At 37.5% G+C, this 18,871-nt stretch overlaps 1 protein-coding gene across 3 annotated transcripts in view; it reads left to right on the top strand.

Moving 5' to 3' along the window:
- The window catches only part of GTF2E1 (general transcription factor IIE subunit 1), a 42,469-nt gene that overhangs the window by 8,560 nt on the left and 15,038 nt on the right, over positions 1–18,871 (top strand). For all 3 annotated transcript variants that reach the window (XR_004956846.1, XR_004956845.1, XM_036243691.1), the window contains exon 3: positions 15,431–15,632. Coding sequence is in view for 1 of the 3 variants with exons in the window: in XM_036243691.1 (XP_036099584.1) it covers positions 15,431–15,632 (202 nt within the window). In the remaining 2 variants the exon portion in view is untranslated. The remainder of the gene's footprint in view (positions 1–15,430; positions 15,633–18,871) is intronic.

Below are 18,871 nucleotides of genomic sequence, written 5' to 3'. Positions count from 1 at the left end.
TTTTTGTCTGCTCTCTTCCTGTTTTGCTCAGTATTCATTCCCTTCCCGCTCATTTTGAAGAAGATGGGAAATAAACATTTGGTATGTGTATCAGAGGAAAAGGAGGGGACTTTTTCTGCTGTAATATTGAAATACTTATGCTCTGTTTAAATTGATAGGTTACAGTTTTCATTCTAAGCCCAGTCTTGTACAAAGCTATTCTATTTCCTGGTTGCTGTTGGAGATTGATGATATTTCTGACCAAATGATGGGGGTATCTGGTGGGCTGTCTCCATTCCCATTTCAACAGCTGTTAGGTTGAGCTGCTATATTATCAAATAGGGGGTATTGAGGAATTAGATTTGAAGCCTTCTAGAATTTACTCTTTCCCTGATAAAAACTTCTGAACTTGCCCGACCAGTGTGGCTCAGTGGTTGAGCGTTAACCCGTGCACCAAGAGGTCGCCAGTTCAATTCCTGATCAGGGCCAAATCCCTGGTGGGGAGCGTGTGGGGGGCAGCCAGTCGATGTTCTCTCACATCGATGTTTCTATCTCTCCCTCTCCCTTCTTCTCTCTCTAAAATCAATAAAGAAAAAAAGAAAACTTCTGAACTCAAATGTATGGGCAGCTCTCAGACAAAGGGAAGTGACTCCCAGATGAGCATCTGGAAATTCTGGGCTCAGAAAACTCTTAAGTCCAGCAAGAATTATTTTATCAAGGTTAATTCACATATAAGCCAGAGAGCTCCCCACATCAGTTTACAGCTTTTCTCTACCTCATCTCTCTTTTCTCTAAAGATTGTAGTTTTTCTTCATACTTTCCATTTAGGTTTTGCCTTGGTAGTGTTCCTGGGTTGAACTCTCTCCATATGTTCGATGGTTGTATGTGTGAGGTAATAGAATATGTATATTGGTCTCTGCCAGGTTGCTTGGACAGATCTCCTAAAACCCTTGCAATTTCTTAAGTGATAGGAGCACTAGGGGCATCTTTTGTGCCATTTGGTCTTTGACTCACCCCACCTCGTTCCTGACACAGGGTTCCTGAAAAGAAACCCTTGAAATTTCCTGGGTGATAGGAATGTCTTTTGTTCTAATGAGGCAACTCTGGTGGGATCCTGGATGAGATGCTTAGAATTTTCGGCCCCATTCCCCCTTCTCTTGAGATGGGAGAAGGGCTGAAAATGGAGTTAACAATCCATTATGCCTGTGATGAAGCCTCCATAAAATCCCCAAAGTATAAGATTTGGACAGCTTCCAAGTTAATGAACACATGGAGGTAGTTGGGAATGTGGCATGCCTGGACAGGACATGGAAGCCCTGAACCCCATCCCACATACCTTGCCCTACATAGCTCTTCCATCTAGATATTCATCTGTATCCTTTATTACATCCTTTAATAAACTGGTAAATGTAGGTAAGTGTTTCCTTGAATGCTGGAGCTGTTTTAGCAAATTAATTGAACCCAAGGAGGGGGGACAGTCATTGGAACCTCTGATCTATAGTCAGTTGGTCAGAACATAAGTCATAATCTGGGATTGCAACAGGTTTATGAAGTTAAGGACTGAGCCCTTAACCTGTAGAATCTGGGTGCTATCTCTAGGTAGACAGTGTCAGAATTGAGTTGACTTGTGGGACACACCGCTGGTATTATAGAGAATTGTTTGGTGTGGGGTAAAACCTCTACACATTTGGTGATCAAAAGTGTCAGAAGTTAAGTGTGATGTGTGAGTAGTAAAGGAGACACAGAGGGAAGAAACACAAATAGAGAACTGGGTTTTTTCCTACGTAGAAAGGAAAAATGACTGAGGTTTTCCCATTGCAGTATGTATAGATACTTTACTTCATTAAAATGAAATTGCCTAGCCTTTACCTTCTAGTCCATGGTTTCAGAAATTTAATTAGGTAAGACTAGTTGTTTTACTTCCTGAAATATTGGGGTTTTATGACATGAAATTCCTCAAATCAGCAAAGTAGCATCTTGTGGTTCAGCCCCATCTAAATGCATGTTTTAGATTTCACAAGATTTCTGACCATGGAAATATACTTAATATTTCTACTTTAGCAATCTCAGCCATGGGTGATTTAGTTGATGGCGCTTCTAAGTTAAATTCAGTAACATGCTTCCCCCCAAAGGAAGGGGAGATTATAGTCTTTTTTAGATTTTTAAGGCTAGATGATATAGAAATGGCTTTATATTTTCCATTTTAAACTGAAAAATTATTCAGCCATAAGGCCAGAGATAATTTTGAAGAGAAAATATTACCACAAAACCACTAGCTTTTGTGTATTACCTATACTTATAATCAGAGCCAAAAATAGTTTGTGATCTCTTGGTTTGTTAATGTACCAACCTCTCTTGTGTCTACCTAGTGTTAAAAAATGTTTTAATAGCCCTGGCCGGTTTGGCTCAGCGGTTAGAGCGTCGGCCTGCGGTCCACAGAGACTCGGGTTCGGTTCCCGCTAAGGGCACGTACCTTGGCTGCAGTTTGTCCCCGGCCCTGGTTGGGTCATGCGGGTGGAGGCCACTCGATGTGTCCCTTTCACATCGATGTTTCTCTCTCTCTTCCTCTCTCTCCTTCCCACTCTATCTGAATAAAAAATGGAAAAATGTCCTCAGGTGAGGATAAAAAAAAATTAAAAAAAAAAAAATGTTTTAATAGGTGTGAGTTTACTCCCCCTACCACCACTATTTTCCTTTCTACTCATTTTCAGCACTTTGATTTTACCTATTTTTTCCTAGTGTAGATTCAATGCTTGGGATATTTTATGTATATACCATTTTATTTCTGTTCAAGTTTTTTCTTAAAAATTCTTAGTAGTGGGAATACTGGGTAAAATAGTCTAGTTTCACAGCTTCTGTAAAGGCATATATGGCACTATTGTTTATTGTGTATAGGATAAAATTGTTAGGTGTTTTTGAATTAGAGACAGTGTGGGAGCTCCTGTTACTGAAATCACCTAGAAACCTGGGAATCCCATTTTAAATAATCTTTGAAATAACTTAATTTTTAAAAAAGAAATCATATAAAGGTATATTTAATAAAATGTTAGGAATAAAAATTTAGAGATTATTTTATCTAGTTTAGCTCATCAATTTATGTGTGGGTGCATGTACACATGCCTATGTTGTACTCTAAGGTTGGGAGTACTCTTACAAAGTAATAAATAAACCTAGGGCTATATTGCTTTCTAGGATATTTTAGATTGAATATTAAGGAAGAATATAATAGCTTTCCTGGAGATTCAGCTTGTTTTTTGTGGCTCCATGAAAATGGCTTAGAGGCAGACAGATTTTAGAATTAGTATAAAAGAAGTCTTTAATAACTAACTCTTAAAATAAGTATCTAACCCTGGCTGGTTTGGCTCAGTGGTTAGGGCGTCGGCCCGCAGTCCAGAGAGACCCGGGTTCGGTTCCGCTAAGGGCACATGCCTCGTTTGCAGTTTGTCTCCAGCCCCAGTTGGGGTTGTGCGGGAGGCAGCCACTCGATGTGTCCCTTTCACATCGATGTTTCTCTCTCTCTTTCTCTTCCTCTCTCTCCCTCCCACTCTATCTGAACAAAAATAGAAAAATGTCCTCAGGTGAGGATTTAAAATAAATAAATAAATAATGGAAATTGTTGTAATTCTAATAGTTAGTTCTGAGTTACTCATAATATTCAAGTAAACTTCATATCTACTTGGGATATTCATGTATAAATTTGGGGTTAAATCATGAGTCCTTTCTTGCCTTGTGACTGTAAGCAAAGCTTTTTGGTATATAGACAGATCAGTTTCCTGATTAAAAAATTCCTCTTTAGTTCCCTTACTTAACCTAACATTTTTAGACTGTTCGATCCTATATTTGTTTTTTTGTTTGTTTGTTTGTTTGTTTGTTGTTGTTTTTTTATCCTCACCCGAGAACATTTTTCCATTTTTTGCATAGATACAGTGGGAGGGAGAGAGAGGAAGAGAGGGAGAGAGAGGAAGAGAGAGAGAGGGAAACATCGATGTGAAAGGAACACATCGAGTGGCTGTCACCTGCACGACCAACCAGGGCCAGGGACAAACTGCAACCGAGGTACATGCCCTTAGCGGGAACTGAACCCGGGTCTCTCCGGACCGCAGGCGGATGCTCTAACCGCTGAGCCAAACCGGCCAGGGCCGATCCTATATTTGTGAGACTTTTAAAGTCTTATTAATGTTTTCCTTCATAGAGCAAGCTACTTTTTCTTGTCTTCATCTCTTTCTACTTAGGACAGGAGATGGCTTATAAAAGCAGTGTTTTCAATTCATAAAATGCTAAAAACAAAAACAAATACAAAAAGAAATCTTTCTAGGATTATTTTGCTCAGTTGCTGACTTGGAATCTTGCCTGGGATGGGTTCATTAGAAAATGGTACTGGAAAGCTCCAAGGTATGGAGTGTTTACCTTCTTTTATCTTTACCACCCCCTAACCCCGCAAAACAAACCCTTTAGGTCTCTCTCTTTTTTTTTTTACTGTGTTTGATCTTAAAGATTTGAGAGCTTTTTTCTTTTTTTAATCCTCACCCAGGGACATTTTTTTCATTTTTTGTTCAGATAGAGTGGGAAGGAGAGAGGGGAAGAGAGAGAGAGAGAGAGAGAGAAACATCGACGTGAAAGGTACACATCGAGTGGCTGCCACCCACATGACCCAACCAGGGCCGGGGACAGACTGCAACCGAGGTACATGCCCTTAGCAGGAACCTAACCCAGGTCTCTCGACTGTAGGCCAATGCTCTAATCGCTGAGCCAAACCGGCCAGAGCGAGAGCTTTTTTTCTCTCAAAAAAAAGGCATTTGTGTTTTCTTGTTTTGTAATTTGATGCTGATTACACAAGAGCTAATTTATTTGTGAAGAGTTGATGCTGGCTTACAATATTTTATTGATTATTGTCTTTCAAATAGTCATATCAAAACCATGGACTTTTTGGCCTACTTATTGCATGTTGAGATGAATTTGTTTTAGGCCTAATTTATAGAATTTGTTGTTAGCTTTAATATTCACCCAGGTACCATACTTCAATATGTTGTTTTCCCTCTTAGGCATAGTACATTTTTCCCTTTTATAAGAAGAGTTACAGAATCTAGGAATGATGCATGTTTAGACCAAATCTAGATATGTCCATTTAAGGAAGGACAGAAGCCAACTTCCTTGATAAATTGAGTTTTGGGTTGTGGGGTTTTATTGTGTACATCAGTAATATATTTGAGATCTTCTGCATTTAAAAATAAATTACCCCCTTCAAAATATATTAAACTTGCTTATTTTTTTCCTTTTGTGTGCAAATGAATATTTTACAGTGTTAGATGTTCTATCATGGCTTGTTAAAGGATGATTTTTAAAATTCTATTTTATTATAGGTAAAATAATATAAATATATAAGTATATACCTGTCATGTCTGTTACTATTTTATAATAGCAGTTCCTTTTTCCTTACATTTCCCCTTGCCCAATGAGACTGAATACATTTGTTTTATTAAATAGAGTTTGGAAATTAGAGTAAAAAGTAACTTTTTGAGACTAGCATTTTAATATACATGTGCCTGAACATTTTGAGTTATGATATTTTTAACGACTTGATAATGCTTTCAACAAGTAGCCCAAGAATGACTTATAACTTCCTATTAGTTAAGAGGGAGTTGAGTACTTTTAGAGGATTCAGAATAACATCTGTTTTCTTTTTTCTAAAAATAAGTAATATATGAATGTAAATTTAGAAAAATATGTAGAATAAAATGGCAAACCTTGCCCGGCCGGTGTGACTCACTGGTTGCGCGTTGACCCATGCACCAAGAGGTCGCTGGTTCGATTGCTGGTCAGGGCACATGCCCAGGTTGTGGGCCCGATCCCCAGTGGGGGGCATGCCGGAGGCAACCAATCGATGTGCTCTCTCATCAATGTTTCTATCTCTCTCTCCCTCTCCCTTCCTCTCTCTCTAAAATCAATAAAGAAATAAATTTTTTTTAAAAAAAAGGCAAACCTAGTTTTTCCTCTCTACACTCTCCCATTCAACCCAGCCCCTACTCTCACCACCTTTCACTGTGTTAACAACTATTAAGTTTTAGTTATTCTTCCATTCCTTTCACCTTACATCTCCAACCCCACTCAACACCAACTGCCACCTCCCCCAAGCCCTTTTGAAATCTAAGAATGCAAAGTGATTCTTAATTAACTATTTTGTTGTTATAACAACTTATGGTTATTAATGCTTGATTGATTTCTGATAGTATTGTCAGGAATTTTTAGAGCACTTACTATATTGGATCCTTTTGCATAGTCAGTGTATTCAGTTAACGTGTCATTTCCAGAAGGACCTTTTTTTTTCATTTCTTTTTTAAAGCAATGGTTATAATTCTGGCTGGTGTGGCTCAGTGGTTGAACATCAAACTATGCATCAAGAGGTCACCAGTTCGATTTCTAGTCAGGACACATGCCCAGGTTGTGGGCTTAATCCCCAGTGCAGGGCATGCAGGAGGCGGCCAATCGATGTTCTCTCTCATCGATGTTTCTATCTCTCCCTCTCACTTCCTCTCTCTCTAAAATCAATAAAGGAAAAAAAGTAATAAAGCAATGGTTATAAAATAGTAAAGTGACAGTATATTGGGGTTCCAGAGCCCTGACTTCTAGTCTTGGGTTATGTTAGTAACTATTACCTTGGGAAAATCCTTTAATTATTCTAGACCTTTTTTAGCATGTGTAAAATGGTAAGTTCAGTCTGTTCTATACCATATATGGTTTCTCTCAACTCTTAAATTTCATAATACCCCTTGATTCGGAGAGTAGTTGACATTTTAAAAGTATAAAGAAACTTGGGGTTGTTTTATCACTACTCTTAGAAAATGATGTTAGTTACTTTTGGTTAATTTGAAAGTCTTGGTTAGGAATTGAAACTTGTTATAGTAATGTTCACATAAAAAATATGCTCTGTTTAATTATGCTATCTTCAGAAACTTTGTGGCATAGTAGAGAGTAATATTCACAAATTTTGGCAGTCTTATTTTCCTAAGCTCCCCATTCACTTCCTTTCCTCATATATACACAATCTATAAAATATTCAGTGGGAGGGAAACAATGCCCATGTATGCTTCCTAAGGTATATATATACGGTGGTTGGATTTTTACAGTGTGGTAAAATTAATCCAATGTGTTAGTGATATGTCAAAGTTTTATAGTTTCCTCCTCTTTATGTCACTAAAATCCTGGGAGATCTGGTCCTAGTTACTTGGTTTAACATGGAACTGTTCATCTTTTGTTTTATTGTTTTTCCTCAAATCTTTGAGTGAGGGTGAGTTTATTAAAGTTTATTTTCATAGGATGGTCTAGAGAAATTGTGTAAGCCATTATCTCTTGCTTAGATTTTACACCACTCTCTTAGCTGGTCTCCTTGCTTTCACTCTTGCTGCTCATATGGACTATTTGTCACAGCAGCCGGTGACCCTTCTAAAAAACACATTAGATTATACCACTGTTTTTTTCAAAACCCTCCCAAGGCTTCTCCTCTCAGAAAAGTTAATACTTAACAGAACTCACAAGGTCTTTTGTCTACCTTCACCTCTCAGTTTGAGGCTTTATCTCTATCACTCTCTCCCATGTTCACTACACAACAGCCTCACTGACCATCTTATTTGTATCCTGTATGCACTAGGGTTGCCTTCACTTTAGGTGCCTTTTTACATGCTGTTTCCTCTTGCCCAAATGTCGGAATGACTGGTCCTTTTAAGTCCTTGCTCACTCATTGTTGGATTGGAGAGGCTGTCCCTGAGTTTCCTATATACAGGGTGTGGCAAAAGTAGGTTTACAGTTGTTTGCATGGAAAATAATACAAACTTATTAAATAATAATTAATAAGTTATTTAGTTAGATTTGTATTTGAATCCAGGTTTGTTGATTTTTAAAAATTAATTAATTTATTTTTGTTACAGATGTTTCTCCTTTTTCCCGGACTAATTCCCCCTTCTTCTCTCTCCCCGCTCTGACCTCAGCTTTGGTGTCCATGTCCATTGTTCATGCATACATGCATATAAGTTCTGTGGTTTATCTCTCCCCCACCACCGCCTCTTCTGGGGATTGTCAGTCTGTACCCCACTTCCATGTCTCTGGGACTACCACATTCCTCAGACTGTTATGTTCATTATGTTCCACAAATAAGTGAGATCATGTGATACTTGTCTTTCTCTGTTTGGCTTGTTTCGCTTAGAATAATACTTTCCAGGTCCCTCCATGTCGTCTCAAAGGATAAGAGATCTTTCATTCTTGCAGCTGCATAGTACTCCATTGTGTATATGTACCAAAGCTTTTTTATCCATTTGTCTACTGATGGACACTTGGGCTGTTTCCAGAACTTAGCTATGTTATGAACGTGGGGGTACATATTTCTTTCTGATTGGTGTTTCAGACTTCTTAGGATATAGTCCTAGAAGTGGGATCACAGGGTCAAATGGAAGATCAATTTTTAATTTTTTGAGGTAACACCATATTGTTTTCCATAGTGGCTGCACCAGTCTGCATTACCGCCAGCAGTGTACTAGAGTCCCCTTTTCTCCACACCCTTGCCAACACTTGTTTGATGATTTGTTGATGGTGGCCATCAGGTTTATTGATTTTGTTTTTAAGTTACGACCTAATAAACTTAACCTCTCCAAGTCTTTATTCCCTCATATGTTATATTTAGATAATACTGTTGATACAGACTTGGCTATGATGAACACATGAACATATTTGTGAAATAGCTTTCCTAATTCTTTTGAGGTTTGTGATTGTAAATGATTAAACAAATGTGTTATCACTGATCTCTTATTCCTCTCTTAATCCTATCATGCCAAGCTTTGCCTAAAGAATCTTTGTAGCTTTCATTTTCTCCCTGCTGCCAAGTTGTTGGATCTAGCTTGCCCATTCACCTTGGCTTAGATTTGCTGTTTCCAATTTTTGCCTACTTGGTTTTATGTGTGGGAAGGGAAAGATAGCCAAGAGCTATGAGCTTCAATTTCAGTTTCTTCTCTCATGCTTGAGTAGTATATTCTGTGCACACTACTTAGTGCAAAATGATCCAGTTACAAGAAGAGTGGGGATATTTATCATAGTGATTACTTAACAGCAGCTCTCCACCAAGAGGATGCATTAGAATTCCTTGTGGAACTTTTAAAATTTACATTTCTGGGCCCCATTCCAGACCTATTGAACCAGCATCTCTAGGGTGGGGCCTGGGTATTAATTAAAAATTTCACTAGTGAATTTTATGAAAACACTCAGTTAAGAACTTAAAGTTTGCTTATTAGAAGACTGTCTCGAGCCACTAAGGCAGGTCACTGTTTGTAAATATTAGTCTTGATGACCTCATGTTCTTTCCCCAAATCCTTCAGTCACTTTTCTGTTACTAAAGAATAAAATAAAAATGAAACTAGGCATTCAAGATTCATTTATGGCCACCATAAATCCTGTTAATTTTTTTTTTAACCATTCTTTTTTAATGACTGTATTCCTAGTAGACTGAATTTGCAGGTTAGCATTTATTTTCAGCTACCTACTTCTCTTATGATAATCAAGAATGTCCTGTTCTCCACCCTCTTTCCTTGATCCATAACAACTATTTTCTTCTAAAGTCTACCTCAAAAGGCACACTTTCTCCACAAACCTTCCCTAGTGCCCTCAGTTAGAAGTCATATTCCTCCTTTTAACTCCAAAATATTTATGTGCTTTATTTTTGCACCGATCCCAGATCATGTTTATCTCCAGATACCTTTTGTCTTTCTAAACTTTAAGTTTCTTGATGACAGATTCTATTTGTGTTCTACCACTACTCACTCAGTAGAATGGTGCTTTGTACATAGTATATGCTGAGTTCCCCACCTCCACCTCTGATTTAGGGAAAGCTTATTTGCATTTTTTAATGTTTAGTGAAATTTATAAAAATGTTGCTGGCATGTTAAGCTAGTCTTAAGTCATTTTACATAAAAATGTAGGATTTCTTATTTTTCTTCATAGACTTGGCTTTTGGAAGGATGGTTCTTGTTTATAACTTGTATTTTATAAGCATAGGATTCAGAGATGTCAGGCCAGCTTTTCCTCTTGTATTATTTTCCAGACATGATAATTTTTGGGAGACAGACAGTTCTCCATGTCTCTCACATGTTAGATGTGTCTTATAAGTACAGGTACTATCTGACTGCCTTTTTTCTGGACTACATTTTTCAAGGATGTTTATATAGTGAGCATCCTTGGAAGATATAGATATTTCCAGAGCAAAGGGCAAGTTTGTTTACTGTGAAGTATATTAAAAGTACACTCCTCCACAAATGAAAAAAGTGATCAATATCACTAATCATCAGAGAAATGCAAATTAAAACCACAGTGATATATTACCTCATATGTGTCAGATTGGCTGTCATCAGTAAATCAACAAACAGCAAGTGTTGGTGAGGATGTGAAGAAAAGGAAACCCTCAGGTACTATTGGTAGGAATGTAAATTGGTACTGCCACTATGGAAAACAGTAGGAGGTTCCTCATAAAATTAAAAATGGAATTGCCTTATAACCCAGCAATTCCACCTCTGGGTATATATTTGAAGAAATCCAAAACACTAATTCTAGAAGAGATATGTACCTCTATGTTCATTGCAGCATTATTTACAATAGCCAGGCTATGGAAGCAACCCAAGTGGCCATCAATAGATGAGTGGATAAAAAAGTGGTGGTACATAATATACAATACAATATTACCTGGCCATAGAAAAGAATGAAATCTTACTACTTGGAAAGACAAATATCATATGATTTCACTTATATGCAGACTAAAGAACAAAATAAATGAACAAAAAAAACAGAAACTCATAGATACAGAGAACAAACTGAGGGTTGCCAGGTTGTGGGGGGTGGGGGGAATTGGGTGAAAAAGGTGAAGGGATTAAGAAGTGCAAATTGGTAGTTACAAAATAGTCATAGTAGGTTGTAAAATACAGAATAGGGAATATTGTCAATAATATTGTAATAACTATGTTTGGTGCCAGGAAGTTACTTGAAATATTGGGAGGATCACTTTGTAAAATATATGATACTCTAACCACTATGGTATATTGCATATTGAATGTCAACTGTGACTGAAAAATAGAAATAAAAAATAATAGTCTCCATCCAGAGCATGTTTGCTCAGTTCAGTATAGTAAAGATAATATCACACTCCAGAGCAAAGGACAGGCATATTTATGTCCATTATAAAAGAGCTGGGTTCCTTAACCTCAGGGTTTCTCTCCTGTAACATAACCTACTGCGTGTACAATCGTTATCTGAACTTCTTTGTGTTACCCTCTCAGAGTTGGGAGCTTGCAGAACTGTCGCAAAAGCTAACACTGGCTACTGATATTTCTGTGAGTAATAAAGTTCTTTGTCTCTGACCTAGGAGTCCTGTGTCTTTCTCCAACATCCATGAAACTGGCAAGATAATTTGTTAGCTTATAACTAAGATAAAATCTCAAATTCTTCACAGTTCTTGACAGTAATATTTAAGCCACTCTTTTCAGAACTGTAAAATGGGCTCTTCTACAAGTAACTCTTGGTAGTCTTCATCTCAATGAAACCTAGGTCTTTGGATAATTACCTGGATGAGAGTAGAATTCAGGTCCCTTATGACTATATACTGTGTTCTCTTTTTCCCTCTATTTTTTTTTTCCAGTAAACCAAATATATTGAAGTTAAAGGACTGTTATTCTGAGATTGCCCTTGTATCAAATGATATTAACAGTGATCTCTTTCCTTCTTTGCCCAAAATAAAAGCGTTGCTATTTTATGTGGCTGAGCAACCTGACAAGTATGTTTACACATTTATTTAAGTTGAAGTTTGGAATGTATCTTGTCTTCAAAAGAAATAGGGTATTTGGGAAGACACTTAAAAAAATTGGTATAACATGATAATTTTAATGATAGGTAATCTAATAAACTAGATAAATAAAACAATATGTTTGACAGTGACAAATGTTAAGGAAAAAGGGAGGACAGGACGGGATTGAAATTTTAGATAATCTTGGTTAGGGAAGGCCTCACTGAGGTGACTTTGGGGTAAAGAACTGAACTAAATAAGGAGACTAACTAACTGCTTACCTGTCTGGAGGAAAAGCATTCTGGGCAGAGGGAATAGCAAGAACAGAGGCTCGACAGCAAAGTGTGCCCAATGCAAGATTTTGAGGAGCTCAGTTTATAATGCTTTGAAGATAGGTTGCCCTTTGTCTTGGCTGTCTTTTCTGTGCTTCAATCGGAGCACTTGCTTTTATGTTTATATGTTAGTTACTTCTTCACTTGCGGAATGGGGTTTCTTTCTTTAAATATCATTTTGAGAACCACTGAATTAGATAACTTTTTGCAGTATTCTCTACTTTTCATTGATAGTCTTTGTAAGTGCCCATCTTTCAACATTTATAAGTCCCACATCAGCTTGTTTTTTTTTGTTTTGTTTTGTTTTGTTTTTAATTCACCAGGTATTTGAGAGCTAATTTAGACCTTATTTTATATGACTTATTTTTTAACTTTCATATGGGTTAATATTCTTTCTATTTCAGTTGAAGAGGCTGAGACAGCCTGGAATAGTTAGAAAATAATTTAAGATAGCATACCAACTAAAACCACTCTAGCCAAGGTCACTAATACCCTTTGTTACTAAATATTAAAGGTAGTTTTTGATTCTTTTCAGATGACCTTAAAAAGTTAACACCAAACCATTTCTTCCTTGAAATACCATCCTATCCCTCTGGTTATACCATTTCTGTCTTAAGGACTCCTCTTTCCTTGGGTTTATGCCTTGACCACCTATGCTTCTCATTCTGCTTAATCTCTTTGGATACTCTGATCTACTTTATTACTTCAGTTACCATCTATATGTTGTTGATTCTCATGTCAGAATTTCTAGTCTACATCTCACTTTTGAGCTTTAAGTGGCTGTGATAAGTTGGCTTCTAACTTATCCATTTGACAACCAATGGGCAGCATGGATTCAAATATTTAAAGCAAGTTTATATGTTTTCATCACAAAGAAAAAAGAACTTATTCTTCTTCTCTTTATTTTGGTAAATAATATGCTTGTCCAATTGTTTAAGCTTGAATCTTTATGTTGATGCCCATTAGTCAAAGACCAACAGTAACACACCCATTGGTAAACAAAGTTGAGTTTGCTTCCTGCAACAAGGGAAGCCACGTGCCATGGGGAACCATGGAGTGTCAATAATAAGACCATGCTGCACAGATAATTTGGGCTTTTGTTAGGTAATTTGGGTGGGGATTCAGAGAAGTGGTAGAGGTTTGCTCTGGATTGCTGTCAAGAAGTGGGGATAATTCTTTGAATAGGTATCTTAAATCTTATCTAGGAGATGAGAAGGGTCAGTCTAGAACTAATTGGTAAAGAAGCAGTAGTCCCAGTTAGCTGAGAATTTTTTGTGTGGTTGGACAGAGACCTTGCTTTTGTCTGTATTCCAACTCAAATAGACTTGACTTTGCATCATGGTCACAGTAGACCTTCCTTATCTGATTTGGTGATCTGTGAGATACTGTTTGATAGAAATACAAGACAGCCTAACTGAGTGCTGGGCTACTTCCTAGCTGTGATGGGTTGCTTTTCTCTGTCATTTATTTGGAATAGGTGTAAAAGATTAGGTACCATTTGGACAGCAGGAAGATGGATGATAGTTAGAATTAGACAGGATATATAAACAAAGTATTTACATGGTATTGGTTGCTTATATGTGAGGAGCAGTAAAAAACTTTATTCTATTTGAAATATATCAGTACGCTCTAGTGTTGTGTTGAAACAGATGCCTAGTCTGTTTATTCCTTACCAGGGAAGAGGGGCTACGGAGTATCAATCACATATGGAGCTTTTTAAAGCTAAATGTTGGCATACTTACAATGCATCAGGCATTAAGTACTTGTATGGACTTTTTTAATCCATTACTCCGGTAAAGTGGGATAGAAATGAAGGATATATATCCCTGGCATTGGGAATAAGAACCAAACTGGAGATCGAAGTGAGGCTAGTGTTGTAGACTGTAATGTTTAAGAGTGTGAGTTTCAGCAAAATTGTTTGGGTTTGAATCCTGACCTATCCTATCCTCACAATTAGTAGTTATATGACTTTGAGCAAGTTAATTAACCTTTAGAACCTCTGTATTTTTCAGATTTAAATGTGCAATAATTATACTAGTCTCAGAGGGTTGGTGATACTCACTGTACAACAGCTGCTATTATTACTTTTCTTTTACTGGCTGTGCGACTTTGGATAAATCACAAAACTCCTCAGAGCCTCAGTTCTGGCATCACTTTGCAGGATTGGTATAAGGACCAAAAAGTATACATGGAGCCCTGGCCGGTTTGGCTCAGCGGTTAGAGCGTCGTCCTATGGACCTTGGAGTTCCTGGTTTGGTTCCTACTAAGGGCATGTACCTCAGTTGCAGTTTGTCCCCACCCCAGTTGGGGTCCTGTGGGTGGCAACCAGTTGATGTGTCTATTTTACGTTGATGTTTCTCTCTCTCTCTCTTGCCCTCTCTCTCCCTCCCGCTCTATCTGAAGATAAATGCAAAAATGTCCTTGGGTGAGGATTAAAATAAATAAATAAAAATTAAAAATATATATATACATGGAAGCATTTTAGGAACAGAAAGCACTATACAAATATAATAAATATTAATGTTTAGTACATTGTCTCTCAAATGTTAGAATTTACTTGATAGGTAAAGGCCTGTGGTTGGGTTGTAATGTTTTGGGCCAAATTATACAGCACTTTGAGTGTTAGGATGATAAATTTAGATTTGATGCTTTGGACTTTAGAAATTCAGCCACCAGACAGACTTTAGAGCAGGACAATGAGATGACAAAAATGGTGGCATAGAAAACGGAGTTGGAGAGGGAGAACCCAGATATAGTAATAAGAACAATAAAGGCTTCTTGAACTTCAATTTTGGAAATGATTGGTTAAATTTGTTTAGCTATAAATGGTTAATAAGTTTGAAGGAATAGCCTTGTGACAGGATGACTAGGGACTTGGTATCAGGTATTTATTTGGCTTTCCCCATAATGTATACCCAACTGTGTAATGTGCAAAAAGAATTCTTTTGGAAAAGGGTATAGGTTTCACTGGTAAGCTGTAAAAAAATTGGTTTTAAGTTAAAATAAGTATAAATTTGTTAGAAATATGATTAAAAACTGTTTGCTATGCTGCAGTCAGGGGTTAGAAATGACTGAAATTCATAAAAAATAGAGATGGATAGAAATGTGATAAATCAAATATAACAAAATGTTGATTGTAGAATCTTGATGGTGGGCATGTGGATGTTCAACGTAAAACTTTTTTAACTTTTCTGTATATTTGAAACTTTTAATAATAACACGTTAGAGGAGGAGTGCGGATCTAAACAGTCTGCTAAAGGCTGGTCTTGAGAATTTCTCTTCCCTGACCTGAGACATTTTTTCTCTGTAGGAACTTTCCGCTGCACTTTTTGCGACACAGAGGTAGAAGAAGATGAATCAGCAATGCCCAAAAAAGATGCACGCACACTTTTGGCAAGGTTTAATGAACAAATTGAGCCCATTTATGCTTTGCTTCGGGAGACAGAGGATGTGAACTTGGCCTATGAAATACTTGAGCCAGAACCCACAGAAATACCAGCCCTGAAACAGAGGTGAGTGTAGTCCCTGTGCTCTTACCAAGAATAATTTTAAGCTTGCCCTTGTTTTAACTACCTGTACTTTGAAGAGAAAGAGTGGGTAACTAATTTATCAGGAGAATAAAGACTAATGTTTCATAGGTTCTAAGCTCTGCCACACTTGTCTTATTAACTTGTGCCTGTGATGAAGTTTGTTTGTACTGAATGCAGAACAGTGTGGGCCTTAGGCAAAAATCTTTAAATAGTCAGGTTGACTTCAAGTACTCACTCTGCTTAGGCCTGCTGCAACTCAGCCAATTATCAGATAATCCTAAATTGGTAGTGCCTCTTGGGGATATTTGAGTTTTCCTAGCAAAGTTCTAAAGGCTGAAGTTCTTTAAGGAATACAGCATTCACGTTTTTGTTTTTGAAGCATATTATTCACACCTTTCTTGCCTTCCTCAGTTTTCAGTGCAACTTCCTTGAAAGTGAAGTGAAGTAGGTGTTTCCCATGGGTTAGTACTTCTTACTAAGGCTTCCTATTGTTTTGAGTGTATCCTAATTGAATTGCAGAGGCAGCCTTGGTTTTGCCATGCCATAAAAAGTGCTTTATATTCTTTGAAAAGCATAAATGAGAATTGGGGTCAGCGAGTGTTCTCTTACACTACCTCTTTTCTTTTTCCTTCTAGTGTTAAGAGGATAAAGCTAAGAGCTTAAAAAGTTTATACCCTTTTGTAGAACCCAGTGGTCCAAGTTGTACTACAGTTTTTAAGAGCACAATATAATACTACCTATGAATTATTCTCGTGTTTCCTTTTCTAACTATAGTTATTTTCCTATTTATCAGGAAAATAACTAATGTTTCCCCACTATAATAGTATTCATTCACGACCACCACAGCATCCTGCCTCTAATGTTCTCCACCTACCACTGTCCACCTCCCGTTCCAGATCTTTATTTAGCTATCCCTTGCTGCATGCCAGAGACAAGCCTGAGTGGTGCAGTGATGCCAGAAGCCCTAGCAATTCACTATATCAAATAGCTTGGCTTCTCATTAGGAATGATGATGACTCCAGGGATGAAGAAGAATGAGGAAATAGAGGAAATAAACTGATCAAGAAAGGAGCTATCCAACAGCCTGGTCACTAGGAAAGAAAGGGTGAAATGGAGGCAGGCAAAAGAGAATGGGGTACCTGGAGGTGCCAGCCTGAACAAAGTACAATTGCTTTCATGTGGTGGGGAGAAAGACCACTGGAGCCAGGTGACAAAGTGTTAACCGGGCTGAGATGGCCTCATCAAGCATTTGACAAGCTCCACTGCCTGCATATAACATCCTGGAAGTGGTATTGATTTAGCCTTTTTGTACTATAGAATCTGTTTTAGAGCATAACAGATCCGTAATAACCATCCAGTCCCAAGTATAAGAAAAGAAACTACAATGGAGTGGCAAGGGAGCTTAGAGGTGATTCATTGATGATTTTTAAAAATTAAGTGACATTATTGTTAGTTTGGTTACTGATATGTGACCAATTAAATTCTAGCTTATCCCTAGATCAGGCACCAGAAGCTGCCTCTGCAGAATGAGTAGACTTAACCTGAGAGCTGATGGACAGTTCTAGCTTTTTAGCAAGTCTTTCTTAATTAGAATTCCATGCCTGTAGCCTCTCCTTTTCCATCATCTCTTATTTAGCACTCACCTTAAAGATCTTTAAATTTTTAGTTTGAAATACTATTTCTCCCCAACTCCTGAGTAAGAGTTATATTTTTTAAAAGTTCTAAAATTTCTTAAATAATGTAAAGAGATTTAAAATTGAATTGTCATTTTTGTCATCTTTAAGATAAATATGTACATTCTCTGCATAGAAGAAATTTAAATATGCAGAAGGAGTGAACCTATGTGTCTCTCATCTAGATTTTCAGTGTCACATTTGCTGATAATTTAGATTTGTCCATTTCTGTGGTGAAGGTAGAAATAAAATCTGTGTAGTCAACTCTCCATGGTTAAAAATATCGTTTTAAAAAAATTCTTTCAAATTTTAAAATTTGTTTGACTTATGGTTAAATCTATTCTGCTTCAAACTAGAATTAAACCAATCTTGAGTTTTTCTAATAGAGTACTGAAAACAAAAGACTTATAAAAGTATTCTCATGCTAACATTTATTTTAATTGTCCTGTGTTTACATATATATACTGATTTTAGAGAGAGGAAGAGAGAAACATCAATATGAGAGGGAAACATTGATTGACTGCCTCCTGCACACCCTCTACTAGGGATTGAGCCCACAACCTGGGCATGCGCCCTGACTAGGAATCAAATCACCAGTGACCTCTTGGTGCATGGGACAGAAATGCTCTGAGCCATACGGGCTGGACTGTCTTGTTATTTCCCCCCACTTGTCTTGTTCTTCTCTATTCAAAGTAGTGAATATTTACTGACCTTCAGAGTTAATGCTTAAGAGAAAGCATATATGAAAGCTATGTAAGATTATGTAGAGATAAACAGTAGCTTCGGAGAGAGTGAGTGAGTCATTTAAGAGCCTGGATGAAGGAGACAACAGCAAAGGGCAGGGGTATGGCTGGATAGGTCAGAGCTAGAGAAACATTGAATGTATGGCGAGAGATAGAAAAGGCATATGGCCAGCTCCGGGAGACACTTTGGGGGGCAGACAGGCATATGTTCAACACAACAAGATATGGATGTTGGCTGAGAGTAGAAGAGACATTGAAAGGAGTCATGGAGACAGCTGGATAAGAGAGGAGAGACTCAGGATATAGAGTGAGCACATAAATATATAAACACAGATAAGGCCAAGGGAGAAGAGAAGAGAAAGGAAAGTGAATACTTGAGGGAGACTGAAATTCAAAAAGCCAGTTTACACCAGAGTAAGCAGAGTCAGATTATAGTAAAGGCAACAATACAGCCTTTTAGAAGACATTGGAACAGGTAGAAGATGGAAAGAGAATGACTAGGGACAGATAAGGATTAAATTGAGACAAATGTAGTAAATAGTGCAAAGGTACCATTAGATGAATATAGAAAGAAAAGAGAGAGAGAAACCAATTATTTGCAACTATAGCAGAAAACTTTAAAATATAGCAAGACAAAAAGATGGATTGGGTACAGAGAGACACTTAATAAGCCTAGACTCAGAGTGGGATGGCAAATAACTGATACTAGGCTAGGGGAAAGTGGTTTATAAGCAGCCCTAGGTATACATGGATTAAATGAGTGGAACAGCTTGGATTGGACAACTGAAGAGAATGCATTTTGTAT

This window comes from Molossus molossus, unplaced genomic scaffold, assembly GCF_014108415.1.
Source record: "Molossus molossus isolate mMolMol1 unplaced genomic scaffold, mMolMol1.p scaffold_m16_p_5, whole genome shotgun sequence".
In the NCBI taxonomy this organism is placed as follows: domain Eukaryota; kingdom Metazoa; phylum Chordata; class Mammalia; order Chiroptera; family Molossidae; genus Molossus; species Molossus molossus.
Note: the sequence above shows the minus strand (reverse complement) of the source record. Positions and strands in the feature narration are given on the sequence as shown.